General features: G+C 47.0%; 1 protein-coding gene across 1 annotated transcript in view; it reads right to left on the minus strand.

Moving 5' to 3' along the window:
• Positions 1-1,357: 1,357 nt before the first annotated feature.
• Positions 1,358-21,390, minus strand: part of ZBTB7A (zinc finger and BTB domain containing 7A) — a 59,630-nt gene continuing 39,597 nt past the window's right edge. The window contains exons 2-3 of the mRNA XM_087922599.1: positions 11,419-12,620; positions 1,358-2,671 (exon numbers count right to left, since the gene is read on the minus strand). Coding sequence (XP_087778725.1) covers positions 2,239-2,671; positions 11,419-12,605 — 1,620 coding nt within the window. The 5' untranslated portion in view covers positions 12,606-12,620 and the 3' untranslated portion in view covers positions 1,358-2,238. The remainder of the gene's footprint in view (positions 2,672-11,418; positions 12,621-21,390) is intronic.

Here is a 21,390-nt window from a genome sequence, read left to right on the forward strand (position 1 = left end):
AGGGAGCTGTGTCTTTAATAATTTTTTTTTTTGATATAGCTACGGCTTTTATCTACACAACTGCTTCTACCAACATGAGCGGATAATAGGAAGAGATTTGGTAAATCACCCCAAAATCAACTTTGGACCCCAAACCTTACCGCAATCCAAAATGGACACCCTTGAGTGCGAATCTGGCTATCTAAGGCTCTCAGAACGAGGGAGCGTACAAAAAAAAGGAAGAGACATAATTGGGGGAGAAGGGGTAGAGGTGGGGAGAGTAACCTACTTTTCCTTCTCTGAATTATCTAGGGTTTAATTTATGGCAGGAACACATCGTTTTTCCTACAAAGCCATCAACTGGGCAAATATTTCCCCATTTGGCTCGTTTGGTGTGAAATGGGGTAGAGAGAGAAGGTCTTTTAGAAAAAGCTGAACGCAGAGAAAAATGAAGGGGAAAATTGGAAGTACAAAAGCCCATCTTTCGGCCTGGCCTAGAAAAATCAAGACCCCCTGGCAACCGTGCGACAGCTTTGCGGGGCAGCCCAGGCCTTTCTCCACCTGAAGTGTTCTCCACTGTCTAATTCTGTGTCAAACCCACAAGATTTTGCAATCCACGGCCTTAAAGGCAAGACGGGCCTGCCTACACGAAACTATAATCACCACCCAGAGAGATAGGGACGTCCGGACAATTTGGTGGGATCTCTGAAGTTGGGAGTGTCTCAAATTGGCTTCCCCCAAGGTCTGGGATGCTGACTGATTCAAGGACCACTTTCCAACATATGACAAGATTGGAATATTTGTACCAGCCCGAGGGAGTGTGCATCATTACAGGGAGGGATATCGGACGAGCTCGACGCGTGGCTCCTGCAATCGAGCCAAATTACGAGATCTCTTCGGCAGATCTCGGCGCGGGACAAAAATGGTGCTCTTTGAGGACGGGGAAAAAGAAACTTTGTACTGCAACTTTCAGTACCGGTTAAACCTGGCTTTGTTTGGTCACCCCCCGGGAGGAGGGGAATGAAAAACGAGATTTTAATGAACAATTTAAAAATCCTTGCTTCTGAAGCGTTGAGCAAAGCACCAAAGATCTCAAACTTAACTAGTTTGGGGGGTGAGGGTGATCAGGAAAAGAGATTCAAACTTGAAACGGATGCAAATTGTCCCAGAAGGAAACTATCTGGAATTAGTAAGCCAAGATTGTTTGCACGCAAACCGTCTTAGCATCAATCTTGGAAATCATGGCTTCTTACAACTGTTGAGCGCAGTGTGATTCGTTTGATCACAAATCATCCAAAAGGCTACTAGCCCTTGTAACTCCTTTGGCTCACCTAACACTACGCGGGACTCCGGATTGTAAGAAACTCAGGATACCAACCTGCTCAACAGGCCAACATCCTGTCCCAGAACCTAACATTTGAGAGTTGTGCCCAATAAATGTTGATTTCCCCCTTTTTCTACGAAACATCGAAAGCTTCAAGAAAAGAATTTAGGTGTTTGGTGCCCTTCACCAAACTTTCAAAAATGGGCCCGAAATTCTCTGCCGACAGCCTTAAGAACTATGATTTGACTTCAGATGAAAACTCTTGAAGCACCTTTGTAGGAAAAAAATGAGAATTTTAGAATAGGGAAGGAAGGGAAGTGGGGAGGGGGGTGATTGGGAAGAAATGGAGATATATTTTTTCCCTAATAAATCTTCCTTTTTTTAAGTCAGCCAATTCATTGACTACTTTCATTGTGTCCCTTTGGAACAGCGGCTCCTAAAATACCTAAAAATAAGGCCATTATTATATATATGTATGTATATATATATATTCAGTTTTAAAACTTAAAAACTAAGACAAGTTCTGGAAGCTTCGTTTCCACGTTTTGTAGACCTCTACTCTCTCTACACCCCCTTAACACCCCCCCTTGACCCCCAGCTCAAAACCTTGATCACTGGGTGGTCTCCTTTTCAAGGCAGGGACCAGGTTTTTAAAAAATTCATCCATGGCTAACGAGAGTTCATAACTGAGTGGGAAGATTACAAACAGAGATACATTATACACCTATAAGGCTATTTCTGACTTTAGTTTTTCTTTCATTTTTCTCCAAAAAAAAAAAAAAAAAAGTGAAGAAACCATATTTATATATATTTTTTTCTCTCAAGAGGAACCGGAGGAAAGTTATAACTAGATTTTGTGACACTATTTTTTTTCTTTTTTCTTTTCTTTTTGGTTTAGGAAAGTCCTTGTGTGTTTTTTTTTTTTTTAATATCCCTCAGACAATCCCCCCAGCTACATTCAAACTTCCTGACGCCGCGTGGGCGTTCGAATTATCTTCAAAGTGCTGTTCTAACTCGTCCTGGGGCGCGGCGGGCCCCTGCGTCTCCTCGGCCTCCTCGCCCCCGGCCAGGCTGCTGTCGTCAGGATTCGAACTCGGGAGCGGGGCGACGGCCGCTTCTCTCACCCGGGGCTTGCGCCCCCGGCGGGAAGGGATGCCGTTGCAGCCATCTTTCTTAAGGTGCCGATGCAAATGGTCGGATCGGACAAAAGTCTTGAAGCAGCTCTCGCACTGGTACGGGCGGAGGCCCGTGTGGACGCGCATGTGATTTTTCAGGTCGTAGTTGTGGGCGAAGGCAGCCCCGCATTGCTGGCACAAGTAGGGCTTCTCCCCGGTGTGTTTTCTCATGTGGACCTTCAGCTTGTCTTGCCTGCGGAGGAGGGTGGAAAAAAAAAAAAAGGAAGAGAAGAGAGTCAGGGCAAATAGGCTCGCTGATCGAGCTCGCTCTTTTTCTCGTCTTGGCTCCAACTGTTTCTCCGAAAATACAACCTACCCCGAAAGTAAATCCTAGCTTGATTTTTTTTACATGTGCACCCAATATAAGCCCTACCCCCCCCCCAAAAATAAGCCCTAATTACAATCCCACCCACTCCAGAGTGGACGAGTAAACATTAAGCTTCAGACAGTTGTAGCCAGGCACAACTGGCACACCCCGACACCTGCCTTGCCGGCCCATTTCTTCTGCAGCCGGCAAGGCTGTCACGGCTTTCCTGAAGGCCTCTGGAGCGGATAACAAAGCTCCGGACGGATCCGAAGGTCTATTATCAGCTGCAGAGGCCTTCCGGAAAGACTTGCTGGCTACAGAACAAATCCCTAAAGGCCTCTGACAACAAAAAGGAGGCCGGGGCGAGGCATATAAGTGAGGTTAGTCAATGGATGACCTCCCCCGAAAATAAGACCTGGTGCCCTTTTTGGGTGGTAAAAAATTATAAGACAGGGTCTTATTTTCGGGAAATACACAGTAAGTATCTGCAGAGATCTGAGCCGTCCACTTGAAGCTGAGTGTGCGGGTTCCAAGTAATACTCCCGTGATAAATAGGACTCTGAGGGAGGCAGATTCCAAGAAACGGATTTCTTGGAAATATCATATTGGCACAGGCTGGCGAAAACCGACTCTGAATATTCCCACGGTTTTCACCAAGTTCAAAGAAAAAGTTTCCCCCCCTTCCCCAAACAGTCACATGGTCCAATCATTGTGCTGTCTGGTAACGTCACTCCGCATCTCTCCAACCACCTGTGGGAATGACCTTGGTTCCCAAGAGAAAGTATTTTGTTTTGGCTACAACCCCTTTCTATCTCTACTCCCACCCCCCACCCCCACTGCCCTAACCCTCAGCTCCAGTGTGGCAACACTAAAGCTAGAAAATGGCCTCTCTTAGGCCAACTTCAGAATCGACAGTGGGTGGACTTCGACTCCCAGAATTCCCCAGCCAGCTGGCTGGGGAATTCTGGGAGTTGAAGTCCAGGGGTCTTAAAGCTGAGGAGTTGTGAAACACTGCCATACGCCATTGAGAAAAAACATTCAAAGCAGCCTCCTTTGGAACTGAGAGTATGTATGGCAGGCTGGGGTATTCTGGGAGTTGTAGTCCTCATGTCTTAACAGTGGGAAAGTTTTTTTAAAAGCTATTTTTAAAGTAACGTTTTTCAGTTTAGACCATCATTCAACACTCATTTTTAATTTCTTTCTTTGCTTCATTATTTCCTTTGCATTTTTTTTTAAAAAAAATTGGAATTCAGCTGAATTCTCAGGAATGGTTATGCTGGCTGGGGAATTCTGGGAGTCGAAGTCCATGTACCCTGAGAGCAGCTTTCAACTCCCAGAATTCTTAGGAAGAGTCATGCTGGATGGGGAATTCTGGGAGTGGACCATTGCTCCCTGGGAGCAATATTGCGAGAGCCACTTTCAACTTCCATGCTGGCTGGGGAACTCTGGGAGTTGTAGTCCATGCTTGAGAAAGGCAACCATATTGGAAAGGCACTAACTTCTTCCTCTCCTGGCTCCTAAAACGGACTCAAGATTTTTTTTTTCTTAGGACTAAGCTCTGCTCGGTTACGTAAATATGTTGCAACACTTACTCCTTTTAATAACTAGCACGTTGTAATATTAAACCGAGCTGCTGAGTGCCAGCCTGGTTTCAGCCCAAAGAGAAGGGAAAGGCCCCGAAGTGGACAAAAATTAACTAAGCATTATAAAAAAATAACTTTACGGGGGAAAAAAACAGTTGAATTGGGCGTCGGACGCCGTTTGCACGGACGCTGGGAAAACTAAACAAAATCACAGATTGTCTTGCGGCTTCCTCCAACTATAGGTACTCCTCAACTTACAACAGTTCGTTGAGGGACCGCCACAACGGCACTGGGGGAAAAAGTCACTTGCGACCCCTTTCCCACATTTACGACCGTTGTGGCATGGCCGTGATCCAAATTCAAGATGCCGGGCCACCGCTTTGTATTTACGACAGTTGCTGTGTCCCGGGGGTGTCCCGCGACCCCCTTTTTCCCAACAAGCAAAATCCACGGGGAAGGCAGATTCCATCGAACCCCCGTGGGACTAACCCAACAATTGCAACATATTCGCTTAACAAAGGCGGAGGCAAGAAAGATGGGTCAAAATTGACTGATGGACCGTCTTGCTTGGCAATGGAAATTCGGGGCGCTGTTGCGGTCGTTAAGTTGAAGGACTACCTGGTGGTCCGGACTGCCGTTTCGGAAAAACCTTCTCCGTCTGGTCATTAAGGACAGGCAAAAAAAAAAAAAAAAAAAGAATGTCCAGCAATGCAAAAACGTGGCATCTTTTCGGAAACAGCCGGGGACTTCGGGCCGTTCTCCAGAGTCCCAGGGAGAGGAAGCTAATCCGATGTTTAGTTTCGTACCGTCTTTTATGTCATTCCAGGCCTCGAAAAATCGTTTTAATGGACTCTCTGGATGGCTCAGAGTATTCCCCTGACTGGACGGGCTAAAAGCATCATAAACCAAAGCCAGGAGAAGGAGAGTGGAAATGGCTTCTCTCGGCGTTAAGACAGAATACAATAGCAGAGTTGGAGGTCTTCCAGTCCAACCCCCCCTACTTAGGCAGGATACCTTACGCCCAGGGTGGGCTGTAATCGGTTTGCACCGGTTTGTGTGAACCGGATGCTGATTTTACATCTGGTTCACCGAACTGGTAATTGCAATAACAGTGTGGCCCTGCCCACCCCTCCCCGGAGTCTCAATGTGGGCTGTTTTGGATTCCAGGCTCTTGTGGAGGCTCAGGAAGGGTGAAAAATGGGCCTCTCAAAGACTGGAAATGGGCCTGCTTCCAGCCTCTGGAGGACCTCCGGAATTTTCACCTCCTGGAGGCTCAAGGAAAGCCTCCGGAGCCCGGGGAGGGTGAAAACTCCCCCCCCCACACCATGGTGCATAAGGCCGACTGGGCCACGCCCACCCAGCAACTGAGCCAGGGAACCAGTTGCTAAATTTTTTGAAGGCCACCCCTACCTGCACCACTTCTTCTTTAAAACTTCCACAACTTCTGTTGCACTGATTAATTGTTATTAAAGTGAACCCGACTTTCCCCTGTTGACTTTGCTGGTTAGAAGGTTGCAAAAGGAGGGATCACGTGATACACACACATACACACACACACACACACACACACCGGGGACACTGTGACCGTCATACATATGAACCAGTGGCCAAGCGTCTGGGGGGCGGGATTTCATGGTGAGGTAGAAGACTAGACACAACAACATTCCTTTCTCAGAGAGTCAAGGACATGTTGCCCTGCACCTGGAGGGGAGTGACTGGAGGGATGTCTCCAGTTCCGAAGAAGATTTGATTGGGCCATGCGATGGTCTGAATGAATGCAGGGGGATGGACCTTTGGTTTCTCTTTTGGGAAGGGAAAAACCCAGAACTTTCAGATTCGAGTTGTCCCAGATGTGCCAACAGGACAACTCTAATAATATGGAACTTTGAGGAATTGTTTGTCTCTTGGTTTGGAGTTGGTTAGTTGGAACACTGATAATAGTCATTGTGAAAAGGGTCATGTGTCTCCTTTTTCAATCCCGATGGAACTCGAATGGTCACTAAATGAACTGTTGTAAGTTAAGGATTGCCTGTATTCTTTTCATCCTCCCCCGGTGTTGTAAAATCAGTTTCCAAGCCTCAGTTTCCCCAAAGGGGGTCAAATCCCCACCCTCAAATCCCCCAGAATAGAATAGAATATAGAGTAGAGTAGAGGAAGACATAGAAGGAAAGGGAAAAGAAGAGTTGGAAGGGAGCTTGGAGGTCTTCTAGTCTAACCCCCTGCTCGGACAGGAAACCCTACAGCAGGGGCCTTCAAACTTGACAGCTTGAAGACTTGTGGACTTCAACTCCCAGAATTCCTCCTCCAGTCATGTTAGCTCAGGAATTCTGGGAGTTGAAGTTCACAAGTCTTAAACTTGCCACGTTTGAAGGCCCTTGCCCTATAGCATTTCAGACAAATGGTTGTCCAGTCTCTACTTAAAAACTTCCAGTGTTGGAGCATTCACAACTTCTGGAGGCAAGTTTTTCCACTGATTCATTGTTCTAACTGTCAGGAAATTCCTCCTTAGTTCTAGTTACTTCTCTCCTTGGTTAGTTTCCACCCATTGCTTCTTTTTCCTGCCTTCAGGTGCTCTGGAGAATAGCTTGACTCCCTCTTCTTTGGGGCAGCCCCTCAGATATTGTGACCCTTGTATCATGTCACCCTCAATCCTTCTTTTCATCAAACTAGAGATACCCAATTCTAGAAACCGTTCTTCCTGTTTCAGCCTCCAGTCCCCTAATCTTCTTGGTTGCTCTTCTCTGCACTCTTTCTAGAATCTCAACATCTTTGTTTTTACATCGTGGCGACCCAAACTGGACGCAGAATTCCAAGTGTGGCCTTACCAAGGGATTATAAAGTGGTACTAACACTTCACCTGATCTTGATTCTATCCTTTGGTTTTATATGCAGTGTAAGATTTGGCAAATGGGTTTACGGGAGAGCAATGCAACCTCCGGCACCGCATTCAGCCTGCTTGGAAGCTCAATATTCATAATTTTAATGCACAGGGAACGCGCTCACACCCCTTCCCAGGAGAGGGAGAATGGCTGTAAGAACATTAAAGAGGGGTGGGAGGAGTGGGAGAATAATTTTCATCCTCTACTTCGAGGTCATGAGCAACTCACTGGCCTCCTGCCTAGAAGATCCTTCTGGAAACAAACAATTAAAAAAAAAAACCCACCCCAGTCTCTACAGAGAAAAAAAAGACAGTCTCCCTTCTCGGCCATTATGCCTCTTCTCCATCACTCACTCCGAGATTCCCTGCAGGATGACTGAGTGAATTTAGTTCCTGGATTTAAGGAGAAGGAGAGGAAGAGGAGGAGGAGGAAGAAGAAGGAGGAGGAGGAGAAGGAGGAGAGTGAGGGGAGAGGAGGAGGAGAAGGAGAAGGAGGAGGAGAGGGAGGGGGAGGAGGAGGAAGAAGGAGAAGGAGAGGGAGGGGGAGAGGAGGAGGAAGAAGGAGGAGGAGAGGGAGAGGAAGAGGAGGAGGAAGGAGGAGGAGAGGGAGAGGAGGAGGAGAGGGAGGGGGAGAGGAGGAAGAAGGAGGAGAATGAGGAGAAGGAGAGGGAGGGGGAGAGGAGGAGGAAGAAGAAGGAGAGGAGAGGGAGAGGAAGAGGAGGAAGAAGAAGGAGGAGGAGGAGAAGAAGAGGGAGAGGAAGAGGAGGAAGGAGGAGGAGGAGGAGAGGGAGGGGGAGAGGAGGAAGAAGAAAAAGGAGGAGGAGGAGGAGGAGGAGGAGAGGCCAACCCTCTCCAGGAGTGAAAACTGGTCCAATGTGTGTTGTGTGCGAACAGAGTGACGCTCGATATTTAACCGATGGGGTTGAATGGTTTTTTTCTAACTCCATGTAATCTATCCAACCTCTCTCTATGGCAGCGTTTCTCGAAGCTCGGCCACTTTGAAAGGCCTGGACTTCAACTCTCAGAATTCTAGCTGGCTGGGGAATTCTGGGAGTTGAAGTCCAGGAGTTTTAAAGTTGAGAAACCCTGCCACAGAGACTTTGGATTGTCGGTTGAGGATAGTAGTTACTATTAAAGAAAAAAAAAAGGGATAATTGGTACAAATCGTTGAACAATAGAAAGAAGGAGAAAGGAGGTAAGAAAATTAAAGATAAATGTATATGGATGTATATAAATGTAGATATTTACATGAGATTGGTTTGTATAACAATGATGACACAGTACTGTTAAAATTAAGATCAGTATGTGTAAAAGGTGAAAAAGAACAATAAAAACTACTGCAAAAGAAAAACAACGGAATGACTTTCGTTTCTCCTTGGAAACCATTTCTGGACTTTGTGCTCAAGAAGGGAGAAAAAAAAAAGAAGGAAACTTTGATTCTGGGGTTTAGTGATGACGAGATAGGTTTGTTAAGTAAAAAGTTGAGGCTTGATGCTATTTTATTATTTCTACTGCACCAAAGGGAGTCAAAAGGCACTGGCTTTTCTTCCTTTTCCCCCTTTTTCCCTACAATTTTCCTTTTCCTATTTTCTTTTGTATTTTATATTATAAACTAATTATTTCCTGAACAATTAATCAGTGGAACAACTTGCCTGCAGAAAGTTGTAAAATGCTCCAACACTGGAAGTTTTTAAGAAGAGATGGGACAACCATTTGTCTGAAGTGGTGTAGGGTTTCCTGCCTAAGCAGGGAGGCTGGACTAGAAGATCTCCAAGGTCCCTTCTAACTCTATTCTATTCTAAAGAGAGGCTGCAGTTTTTCCAGAAGGAGGCAGCCTGTCCCCATGGATATATTTGGGGCTCTATCTGCCATCAATTTCAGCAGGCACAAACTGTCTGTAAAAAGACTGTGAAACTTGGAGATGCAAATATCTGGAGAACGTGGTCTCCACGCCTGTTGGGGGTTGCTAAGGATCAAATATCCTGTTCAGTTGTGGTCCTAAGTGATTCTACAAACACCCATGGGTGTCTTCTCCACGTCTCCTTATTGGGTGTCGTCCTCGTCTTACGACCATTTGTTTGAACGACAGGGCGAAGTCACAAGCCAGCTCAGAAAAAGTGACTTCGGTCCATCGGTCCTCAACGTTACAACCGTCGCAGTCAATGCCATCGCAACGTGGGTGCCACGGTGGCATTGATGACTATTGTAACCCCTGCAACAAGTCGCGTGATCACAAGCTTCCAGCCAGCAGAGTCAAATCGGCAAAGCTGGATTCACTTAAGGACCACACGAGGTGAGAACAATTAATCCGGGCAACGACTTGCGTCTGAAAGTTGTGAGCGCTTCATCGCTGGAGGATTTTAAGAGACTGGACAGCCGTTTGTCTGAAATGCGATAGGGCAGTGGTGGCTAACCTTTTGGGGTTAACTGTGCCCAAAATTGTGCGCGCGTGCTCATGTGCCAGCACCTAGAAGGCAATCTGCACAGCCCCCCCCATGCCCCCTGCGCATGCATGCGATTCCCCCGCCCCCATTACCTGCACGGCACCTCCCAGCTGATTTTTCAGCCCATTTGAGGCCTTTTTCGGCCTCCCAGAGGTTCGAGGAAAGCCTCCGCAGCCTTTGGAAGCCGAAAAATGGGCCTGTTTCGTAACTTCCGGTATTTCTGGAAATACAGGAAGTGATGAAACGGGCCTTTTTTTCGGCCCACAAAGGCTGCAGAGGCTTCCCCTTGAGCCTTTGGGAGGCCAAAAAAGGCTTCAAACCAGCAGAAAATCAGCTGGGAGGTGCGTGCATGCACAGTGAGGTAAGTTTGCCTGGGGCTCGCATGGCCACACAAATGGCTCTGCGTGCCACACGTGGGGCACGCGTGCCATGGGTTCGCCATCACTGCTATAGGGTTTCCTGCCTGAGCAGGGGGTTGGACTAGAAGACCTCCAAGGTCCCTTCCAACTCTTTGCTATTTTATTCTGATTTGCTTAACAACTGCAGTATAAATGGTTGTAAAAATAGGATCCGGTCAGATGAGGACTCACTTAGTGACAGAAATCCCAATTCTAATTGCATCGTAAGTTCGAGGACTATCTGTAGACTGCACGTTGATCTAAAAGAGAGCCTTTCTTGTCTGTGCAGCACATAAAAATATGCCCAAGCACACTCTGATCATGATAAAGAGGCCAGTCAAATTTGGGAATGTCTTCAACAACTTCCTTTCCAAAAGTGTAGGAAGACCAAATTAAACAACCCTTGTTGAAATCAGCTTGGCATTCTCCATATGGAGGACAAATGAGTAAGGTATGAGTAAGTAAAGATAAAGGATTCCCTGTCAGTCATGTCTGTCTCTAGGGGGCGATGGTCATCTCTGTTTTTTGGCTGAGGGAACCAGCACTGACACGTAACCAGCTAAAGGCGCACAGAACGCTGTTACTTTCCCACCAAAGTGGTACCTATTTATCTACTCGCCTTTGCATGCTTTCGAGCTGCTAGGTTGAGCAGGAGCTGGAACAAGGAACGGGAGCTCATCTTGTCACGCGACCCTTGGGTCTCGAACCTGGGCTGTCAGCTCTTCAGCTGACAAACTCAGTGTCTTTACCCGCCGCGCCCCCAGCAAATGAGTATCGCCTCAATGATGAGGGTATCATCGAAAAGCTAAAAAAGAAAGACAAGGGAACGTGCAACCAATCTCAGTCCAATTCTTGGAATTCTAGCTATGTTGTCCCTGGGATTGGTTTAAATACAGGTAGCCCTCGATTTAACAAGCATTCATTTAGTGACCATTCAAAGTTACAACGGCATTGAAAAAAAAGGGGACTTACGATCGTTTTTCACACAACCGTTGCAAGCTTCCCCCTGTTCACCTGATCAAAATTTGGACGCCTGACAACTGGTATGTCTTTGACGGTTGTAGTGTCCCGGGGGTCATGTGATTCCCTTTGGTGACCTTCTGACAAGGCCAGATTCACTTAACAAACTGCACTGGTTCATTTAACAACTATGGCAAAATTGGCTGTGGCTGTCTTGATTAGCAAGAGAAATTTCGGGTTCCTCTGTGGTCGCAAAGTTGTGGACTGTTTTAGAATTTCTGGAAGGGGAATTAACACACACACACACACACACACACACAAAAACACACACACACAGAGCTTCATTCTCCTCTGAAATGTTCCCCCTTACCTTGTAAACCGAACTTTACAAATGTTACACTCGTACGGCTTCTCGCCGGTGTGGGTTCGAATATGGCGTGGGAGCTTGCCCGCTCCTTGGATCACTTTCTCGCAGATGGGACATTTCTGGAATGCTTTTGCGCGGATTTTCTTCTCCACCTTCTGAGACCAGGACGGATATTCGCCGCCCTCCTGGGAAGTGCTAAAATAATTCAAGTAATAATCCATGACTCCGTCGTCGTCCTTGCGGTCCTCATCGGCCAGCTGTTGCCGTCCCACCGAATTGATCATTTGCTGCAGGAGCGCGCTGGCGGCCAAGCCGTCCACTTCTCGGGGGTCCTCATCTCGCTCGGGTCCGCCGGAAGCAAACGCTGGAGAATCTCCCACCTCCTGCTGGTCCAACTGAATGCCCGCTGGTACGTCATCCTCCCCCAAGGACACCGGCAGGCTACGCCCGCTGAATTGTCCATTTTGAGAAGCGGGGAACAAGGGCCCTGGGCCCGTCACCTCATCCTCGTCCCACAAGGCGTGCTTGGCATCGGGATCACAGTCGTTTGCCTTTGGTCTGTCACTGAGGGCGGCCTGCGAGTAGAAGTCCATGCCGTTGCAATCCGGCTCTTCGTCCTCCTCTCGGCCACGGAAGGTGAGCCTCTGAAGGTCTCTCAAATCTTGGTTGGTCCATGAAAAGTTGCCCTGTTGGCCATTGATGGGATTACTCTGGAAAAACTCCAGGTATTCTTTTGCTCGGAGATGGTTCCTTTGATCAATTTGATCTACTGTATCCATCTGGTCCGTTTTGGCCAGAATCTTCCGGTCTAGGAGATCCGTGCAGACGTCCCTCACCGCCTCGATCTCTAGCAGCTTGGCGGCGTTGAGGATCTCGCCGACGTTCGAAGTGCTGACTGTCAAAGTGGCGGTGTAGGCGAATTCCAGCAAGGCAGCGAGGGCGTCCGCATCCACAAAGTCGATCTCGTACAAGTTCTGTTGGTCGACCACCAGCCCTGAGGTGAAGAGCTTCTTGAAGTATTGGCTGCAAGCCGCTAGGACCGAACGATGGGTGGGGAATTCCTGCCCGTCCACCAGGATTACCACGTCGCAAAGCAGCCCGTTGTTCCTCTGCTCGTTCAGGCTGCTCAAGATGTCGCTGCTGTGGTCGGGAAAAGGGATCCCAATGGGGCCATCCACACCGCCCTCCATGCTGGCACCAGAGGGCTGTGAAGACAAAGGCAAGACACACATGGTCAATCAAGACACAGGGGGTCAACAACGAGCGCTTTCCCTCCCCATTTTGTACAGCCAAACAATTATTCCCCCCGTACATGAGAGTTGCTAGCTCCAGTTAGTTCCAGTTAACTGACTAAAGTAGGGATCTTCAAACGTGGCCACTTTTAAGATTTGTGGACTTCAACTCCCAGAATTCCTCAGCCAGTCAATGCTGGCTACAGAACTTTAGGATTTGTGGGTTTCAACTCCCAGAATTCCTCAGCCAGCTCTACTTCCTGGGGAATTCTGGGAGTTGGAGTCCACGAGTCTTAAAGTTGCCAAGTTTGGAGACCTCTGCTCTAGGGATGCTGTTTTCAGAGAATGGGGGGTCGCCACAGAGAAGGCCTGGTCTCTAAAGACAACAACAGCTGAATTTTGATAACGTGACCATGGGAGGTGCTGCAATAGTCATTAAGTGTGCAAAACAGTGACAAGTCACTTTTTTCAGCGCCGTCATACTTCGAACTCAGTGAACCCTTGTAAGTCCAGAATTACTTCTATTTTATTCTGGAATTGCCGACATAAAACCCAACTTTTCAAGCGTGGATTGTTCAGGAGTAAAGCTCCACAATGTGTCTTCCTCAACATTTAGGACACAAGCCACACCAGCCTCATTGTTGTGTGGCTAAACACCATCCTGGTGTATTAAAAGAGCAAGTTTCCCAACAGGAAAGACGGCCTCTCTGCTCCCCATGTTGCTAATGTAGGAATATAGATCAAGAAACTCTGATTTCCCCAACCAACCACAGATTATAGACTACAATCCACCCAGGATGCTGCGGAAACTACCACATAAACCTGTTCTGACCTAGGCTTTCCCCAAAACACTAAGCAGACTCTTTGTCCCGGCAAAACCCCTCTTATTAAACGAAGGTGAATTTCTGGCATCCACTTTCAGCCAAAGGCCTGGCAAACAGTCTTTCAAGGGTGCAACTAAGAGCATAGACCTTATCTAGCCTGGAGAGCTGCCAAGTAAATATTTCCAAACGCAGTGCTGACAAGGAAGGACTTGGCAGAGAGTCTCTGAAATGCACAGGCTTCACACTGCTGCAATGAAGGAATTGCTTCCTGCAAAAGCCTCTTCCCCTTTTGCTCCTCTTTTAATCCCTATGGTGTCAGCATTCCAGCAAACCTCCACTCCAACCAATAACTCTGAGACAGACATCTTCTCAAAAGTTTATTTTGAATAGTAACTGGGGAATCTCAAATCTGAAAGTTCCAGGCTTCCTTGCAATAAGTAAAAACTACAAAATCCATCCCCTGCACCCATCATCACATCACATGGCCCAATCACAATCTGTCTCAAGTTAAGACTTCCTCTCACTTAGGTGCAACACAACCTGACCTTGAATCAGAAAAAGAATGTTATTATTTCTCACTACATACACTCCAATAAATTCCCCCCTCCCACTTTCCCAGGCTCCAAATGTGGCAGCGTGGGAGCACCTGGCCTCAATATGGCTTCCGAAGCTGACATATGGGAGGATCCATCCACCGTCCACCTGTGGCCTTACTCCCAAGTCAACCTTGAGTTTGTAACTGTTCTTTCCTTTTAGCAGCTCTGTGCGTGCGCAGGCTGGGAACAGGCTCCAGCTGCTCCCCCGCCTCACTGCTGTCTGAGCCCAAAGGCAGCTGATGACTGCCAGCCTGCCCTGGCCCCATCTCTGCCTTTGACGCAGAGCCCTCGTCTGAGCCTTCCTCAGCCTCCAGGACTGGCCCAGGTTCCATTCCAACCTCCTCAACTGTCCGACTCTGCCGCCAGCTCCATTAGCTGTCGGCCTGGCTACAACAAAACCTACCAACCACTCACGCTGCTCAAAAAATGAGCCCCTCCCTTGTAATAATTTCATTTTAAGCAACATGAAACATGCTTCAGAAAATGTGTTTACAAAGGGAGAGAAACTCTCCCCCCCTAGAATAAGCTAAGGAAAGAAGAAAAGAAAAAAAAGAAGAAAAAAGAAGTCTGCCTCTTCTTTTGGAGAATGCAGGAAATCCCCTAAATTCATCTGTTAGGCTAGGGGGTCTCAAAACTTCACCAGGTTAAGACTTGTGGACTTCAACTCCTAGAATTCCTTAGCCAGTCATGCTGGCTGAGGAATTCTGGGAGTTGAAGTCCACAAGCGTGGCTGCCTGAGGAATTCTGGGAATTGAAGTCCACAAGCATGGCAGCCTGAGGAATTCTGGGAGTTGAAGTTCCCAAGAATAGCTGCCTGAGGAATTCTGGGAGTTGAAGTCCACAAGCGTGGCCGCCTGAGGAATTCTGGGAGTTGAAGTTTCCAAGCAGAGCTGCCTGAGGAATTCTGGGACTTGAAGTCCCCAACATGGCAGCCTAAGGAATTCTGGGAGTTGAAGTCCACAAGCGTGGCCGCCTGAGGAATTCTGGGAGTTGAAGTCCACAAGCGTGGCTGCCTGAGGAATTCTGGGAGTTGAAGTCCACAAGCGTGGCCACCTGAGGAATTCTGGGAGTTGAAGTCCCCAACATGGCAGCCTAAGGAATTCTGGGACTTGAAGTCCACAAGCATGGCCGCCGGAGGAATTCCGGGAGTTGAAGTTCCCAAGAATAGCTGCCTGAGGAATTCTGGTAGTTGAAGTCTGCAACATTGCTGCCAGAGGAATTCTGGGAGTTCAAGTCCTCAAGCATGGCCGCCTGAGGAATTCCGGGAGTTAAAGTTCCCAAGAATAGCTGCCTAAGGAATTCTGGGAGTTGAAGTCTGCAACATGGCTGCCAGAGGAATTCTGGGAGTTGAAGTCCTCAAGCATGGCTGCCTGAGGAATTATGGGAGCTAAAGTCCACAAGTCTTAACATTGCCAGGGTCAGAGACCCCCGTGTTAGGCTGATTAAGCAGATGAAATGTCAATGGTTTCATCCACGGACGAGACCACCAATCGTTTCCTCAGCTTCTTAACGCCTCTTCCAGATGGGAGGCCCTTCCAACTTCCATGAAAGGAAATCCTCCTTCGGAGCCTGCCAACTTCGCCAACGCGTTCATGTCGAGGACTAACTGAATACACTTGGGAGGGGGGCTTTGGAAGAGTCCCCAATCCCTTCCAGACCCCCTGGGGTTTTAAGAAGGGTCAGCAGAGAATACCACCCGAGTAAATCCGACAGAGCAGCTTCTTGTCATAATCCCTGCTGAGGGACGATTGACAAGGTGACAAGGCCTTGGCCGGAGATGAGATTTCCGGCTCCCAGGGCACAAAATCCAGCAAGCCACCTGTCCTCATGGAGGAAAACATGTCTTCTCCGTACCTTCCGTTTGCTGTGAGGGAAGGGGTGGGGAGGAGGATCATAGGGAGAAAGAGAAGGAGGAGGAGAAGGATCAGAGAAAGAGGGAGAAGAGGAAGAGGAGGAAGAGGAGAGGGAAGAGTGGGGAGGGGGAAGAGGAGACAGAAGAGGAGGAGGGGAAGGAGAAGAGGAGGAAGAGAAGGATCAGAGGGAGAAAGAGAAGGAGGAGGAGAATCAGAGAAAGAGGGGGAAGAGGGAGAGGGAGAAGAGGAGGAGGAAGAGGAGGGGGAAGAGGAGGAAGAGGAGAGGGAAGCCTGGGGAGGGGAAAGAGGGGGAGGAAGAGGAGGGGAAGCAGAAGAGGAGCAGGAGGAGGATCAGAGGGAGAAAGAGAAGGAGGAGGAGAAGAATTGGAGAAAGAGGAAGAGGGGGAAGAGGAAGAGGAGGGGGAAGAGGAGGAAGAGGAGAGGGAAGCGTGGGGAGGGGAAAGAGGAGACAGAAGAGGAGGAGGAAGAGGAGGGGAAGTAGAAGAGGAGGAGGAGGAGGATCAGAGGGAGAAAGAGAAGGAGGAGGAGAACGATCAGGGGAAGGGGGAGGGGAAGAGGAGAAGGAAGAGGGGGAAGAGTGGGGAGGGGGAGGAAGAGGTGACAGAAGAGGAGGATCAGAGGGAGAAAGAGACGGAGGAGGAGAAGAATCAGAGAAAGAGGAAGAGGGGGAAGAGGAAGAAGAGAAGGATCAGAGGGGGAGGTGGAAGAGGAGGAGGGCCTCTCAACTAAAGCACAAGGGATGGCGGGGGCACAGGCATTTTGGGGAAGCGAGCAGTTGCACAACCCCAGCTGCACACTTGCCGGTGAGTCGAACAGAGAAACAGATTTCAAGACAGCCGATAGACAGAGCAACGTCTGGGCAACAGGGAACAAACCAACCAACCCGACAACAGATGGCAAAGCCGAGTCGGAGAGTCCCATCTACAAAATGTGACTAGCAGAGGGATGTTTCTTGCATTGTTCCAACAGAAAAAAAGTGAATCGGACAAGTTTTGGATCAAACCACAAAGGTTCCTTCAAAAAAACCCAAAAAACCTCCCCGGCATCAAGCCTAGAATCTCGGTTTGTTTGTAAGAGCTCTGCCCACAAGGGCAACCGTAGCTCTGGGCCGGCGCACATTTACATGGGCAACGCGCTTTGCACTCCAAACGATGGATCAGTTTCTGATGATTCGGGTGCAAAACGACTTGAGCAGGGCCTGGTTTAGTGACTTTTTCTTTAAAGGCTCTTGTGTTAGCCCTGCCAGGTAGACCAGATAGGCTCATTCTACTTTATCGTGAAGAAGAGAACTTTGCGAGTCTGAAAGTACAATTCTCCCGCCGTCTCTTTTACCTCCTGAGAAACCAGGGAAAGTCCCTTCTGACTTTCTTTCTACCCCCACCCGTTATGCAGCACAAGACTATGGGGCCTCTTATCAGAGGTGGGATTCAGCCAGTTCTGGAGAACCGGTAGCGGACATTTTGAGTAGTTTGGAGAACCGGCAAAATCCACCTCTGACTGGCCCTGCCAACCCCATCTCTTCTCTGCCTCCCATCGAGTCTCAGCTGATCGGCTGGGTCTTCTTTGGTTGCCCTGCCCAGGAGAACGGAGCTGGAAAGCAGGTTAGTGGGGGGAGGGAAGGGGATTTTGCGGTAACCTTCTCCTGCTATGCCCACCACGCCACGCCCATGGAACCAGTGGTAAAAAAACAAAGGACGGTCCCTTCTCAACGGCTTTTTCCACCAGTCAGGATCAAACTGCTCACAGTTGGCAGAATTAGCCTGCAATACTGCATTCTAACTATGCTCCAGAGCTCTTGAGAGGGATGGATGGATGCATGGATGGGCAAGCAGGTAGGCAGTTGATGATAGAAATATAATAGAGAATAGAATAGAATAGAATAGAATAGAATAGAATAGAAATAGAATAAGGAATAGAATAGAATAGAATAGAATAGAATAGAATAGAATAGAACAGAATACAACAGAAATAGAACAGAATACAACAGAAATAGAATAGAATAGAATAGAATAGAATAGAATAGAATAGAATAACGAAGTTGGAAGGGACCTTGGAGGTCTTCTAGTCCAGCCCCCTGCTTAGGCAGGAGAGGAGATTCTATGCTATTTCAGATAAATGGTTGGTCCAATCTCTTCTTAAAAACTTCCAGTGTTGAAAGATGATAGAGACAGACAGACAGATATAACATAAAAAGATAAACAGACAGTGATAATGTAGATAGACAGAGAGATAGATGATAGAGAGATGGTGGTTAGTAATAGCCCTTAGACTTATATATCACTTCATAGGGCTTCTACAGCCCCCTCTAAGCAGTTTACAGAGTCAGCCTCTTGCCCCCTAACCGTCGGGGTCCTCGTTTTACCGACGTCAGAAGGACGGAAGGCTTGAGCCGGTCAGTATCGAACCCCTGGCAGTGGGCAGAGTCAGCCTGCAATGCTGCGTTCTAACCACGATGCCACCATGGCTCCTTTTTATGCTCTCTGCCTGGTCCCATCCTCAATTGGTCTTTCTGCACACCTCTTGGCAATTTGCCCCGCATCCCACATAAACATCCAAAGGCTGCAATTTGTGGTATAGGGTCTCTTGCTTGAGTAGTGGGTTGGACTACAAGACCTCCAGAGTTCCCTTCCGACTCTTGTCATTCTGTTGAACTAATGGGGGACAGGAAGCAGATGCCAATCCTGCTCAAAGCTGAGCTGCATCACTTCCAGGAGGGCGCCGAGCATAAACTCCCCCCCCCAATTCCTTGATTCGGACCCCCAACCCCTATTTGACATATAATGTACGTGGGTATGTGCATAATTCTGTATTAATCTGTATGTATGTATTTATTCTGTTACATTACGTAGTGTATATTGGAGGAGGTGACTATTTGAGAGCTTGGATGCAATGAAATTTCACCTTAATGTATGCCGATCAGTGTACAAGTCACAATAAAGTTATTTTATTCTAAATTCTATATTCTGCTCTGCTTCTATTCTATTCTATTCTATTCAATTCTACTCTATTCTACTCTATATTTTCCTCTATATTCTATTCTATTCTATATTTTATTCTATTCTATATTTTATTCTAAATTCTACATTCTGCTCTGCTTCTATTCTATTAATTCTACTCCATTCTATTAATTCTACTCTATTCTACTCTTATTCTATATTCTACTCTATATTCTATTCTATTCTATATTTTATTCTATTCTATATTTTATTCCATACTATATTTGGCTCTGCTTCTATTTTATTCTATTAATTCTACTCCATTCTATTAATTCTACTCTATTCTTCTACTTTCTATTCTATTCTATTCTATTCTATTCTATTCTATTCTAATTCTATTTCTATTTCTTATTCTGTTCTATATTTTATTCTGTTTTATTCTATTCTACATTCTATTCTGTTCTATTCTATATTCTACTCTACATTCTATCCTATCCTATCCTTGTTCCTTATCTATTTCTTCCATTCTATTTTATTCTTCCTTTGTGACTTTTACTTGGGAGTCTTCCTCCACATTCCCTGCTCAGAGGTTCCTCTCGTGATATAATCCCTTGCATTGATTACAGGTAGCTCTCAATTTATAATGGTTGGTTCATTTAGGGACTGTTCAAAGTTGCAATACTACTGAAAAATAAGAGACATGATTGTTTCACCCTTACGACCCTTGAGGCATGCCCGTGATCCCGTGATCAAAATTCAGGCGCTCGGTGCACCTGGCTTGTATTTATGGTGGGGGATGCAGCATCCCGAGGTCACACAATTCCTTTTTTGTGACCAATAGGGGATGCCAGATTCACTTAATAACCATCTGACCAATTCAACAACCGCAGAGATCCACCTAACAATGGTGGCCAGATACTATTGATCTGGGAGAATGGGAAAAGATCTGGAATGTGAAATATAAAATAACAAAATCGGCGGCATATAATGTTCTATCGTTGGTAGTTGGAACCCTCCAGGCTGGCTAAGATCTACCCAAATTTAAAACCAAACTGTTGGAAGTGCGGACAACAACAAGGTATACCTTCTTTCATTCATGGTAGACATGCCTCAAAGTGAAAAAATACTGGAAACGTGATTAGAAGAGTTAACTAAAAACAGAATTGATTTTGTCCCAGAATTATTCCTTTAAGGAATAATAATAATAATAAAAAAACCTATAACAGAAAGACAAAATATCTTATGTTACATTAACAGCAGCAAGAATTTCATATGATCAGCACTGGAAGAAAAAACACCATACCACCTGAAAGCTTAATAATCAAAAAAAATTTTTTTTAGTGTGTGTGGAAATGGATAAATTGACTATGGAATTAAAAGCGAAAGCAGACACAGAATACAATAGTATTGTATGGGAAACATGGTTTATTTGGATTGATAATAGATATAAGCATAGAAAATGTAAATAATGTATATAATAGATAAAGAGGGTATGAAAGTATTGTGTATTGTAAGTTTTGGTAGGACACATAAATGTATATCTAATGTCACAGCGCTTTTTAATAACTACTGGTGTTATGTATTAAATGGAAATTTAACTCAATAAAGCATTATAAAAACAAAACAGTGGCCAGAAAAGGCTTTCCCGTGGAGGGTTGGGGGCAGAATTTACTGAAGAGCCGTCTCTCATCCTGCGTCAAGAGAAAGATCCAGGCTGCGGTTGTAATTCGGGGACCCCCCCTGGTAAAAGGAGAAAGAGTTTCGGTGGGTCGGGGGAGAAGGAAAAAAAAGACAAGATGGCCGTCCGTCTGAGCACGAACCATGTCCGGGCCTGTTGGCTTCGGGATGGGGGTGGCATTACCCTCCCACCGCCAAGAACGGGGCCCTTGTTTCTCCTCTTCTGCGGGCATCTGTTAGGCAGGGCTGCGCCAACCAGTCGGGCAACTCAGCCCAGCGCCAGGCTGCTTGCCCCAAATAAGCACATGCCAACATGAAAGGCAAAGCCCGTGCTGCCAACCGCCGGGCAAAATTCCAGCCGAGCCGGCTAGTCTGCTTAGTGGGCACTCGGCTGGGTTGGGTTTGCTTTTCTCAGCCCTTCGGGAAAGGCGAGCTTTGCCACTTTTAAAAAGGAAAAAAAGTAGGCCGCGTTTGCACAGATGGGTGTTGCAACCCTGCCCGGAACAGGTTTATTCCAGCCCAAAACCCGCCGTGCCAACTTTTCCCCCGGTGTGTCAGAGGAGACCACACATAGATCTGCCAGAGGGGAAAAAAATAAAAAGGCATCATTGCCAAGTGCAGGAAGGATTCCTCGGGGAGGGTCGGTTCTTGGGAACTCCGTGCCTCTTCGGACACAGACAGATTTAACAGATTTTTTTAAACAGATAATCAGAGTTGGAAGGGACCTTGTAGGTCATCTAGTCCAACCCCCTGCCCAAGCAGGAGATCCTATACCACTTCTGACACAGGGCAGTTCAGTCTCTTCTTGAAAGCCTTCAGGGATGAAGCTCCCACAA

The sequence above is a fragment of the Pseudonaja textilis genome, chromosome 1, assembly GCF_049901715.1.
Source record: "Pseudonaja textilis isolate UNSWEBS1 chromosome 1, rPseTex1.2, whole genome shotgun sequence".
NCBI classification, from domain to species: domain Eukaryota; kingdom Metazoa; phylum Chordata; class Lepidosauria; order Squamata; family Elapidae; genus Pseudonaja; species Pseudonaja textilis.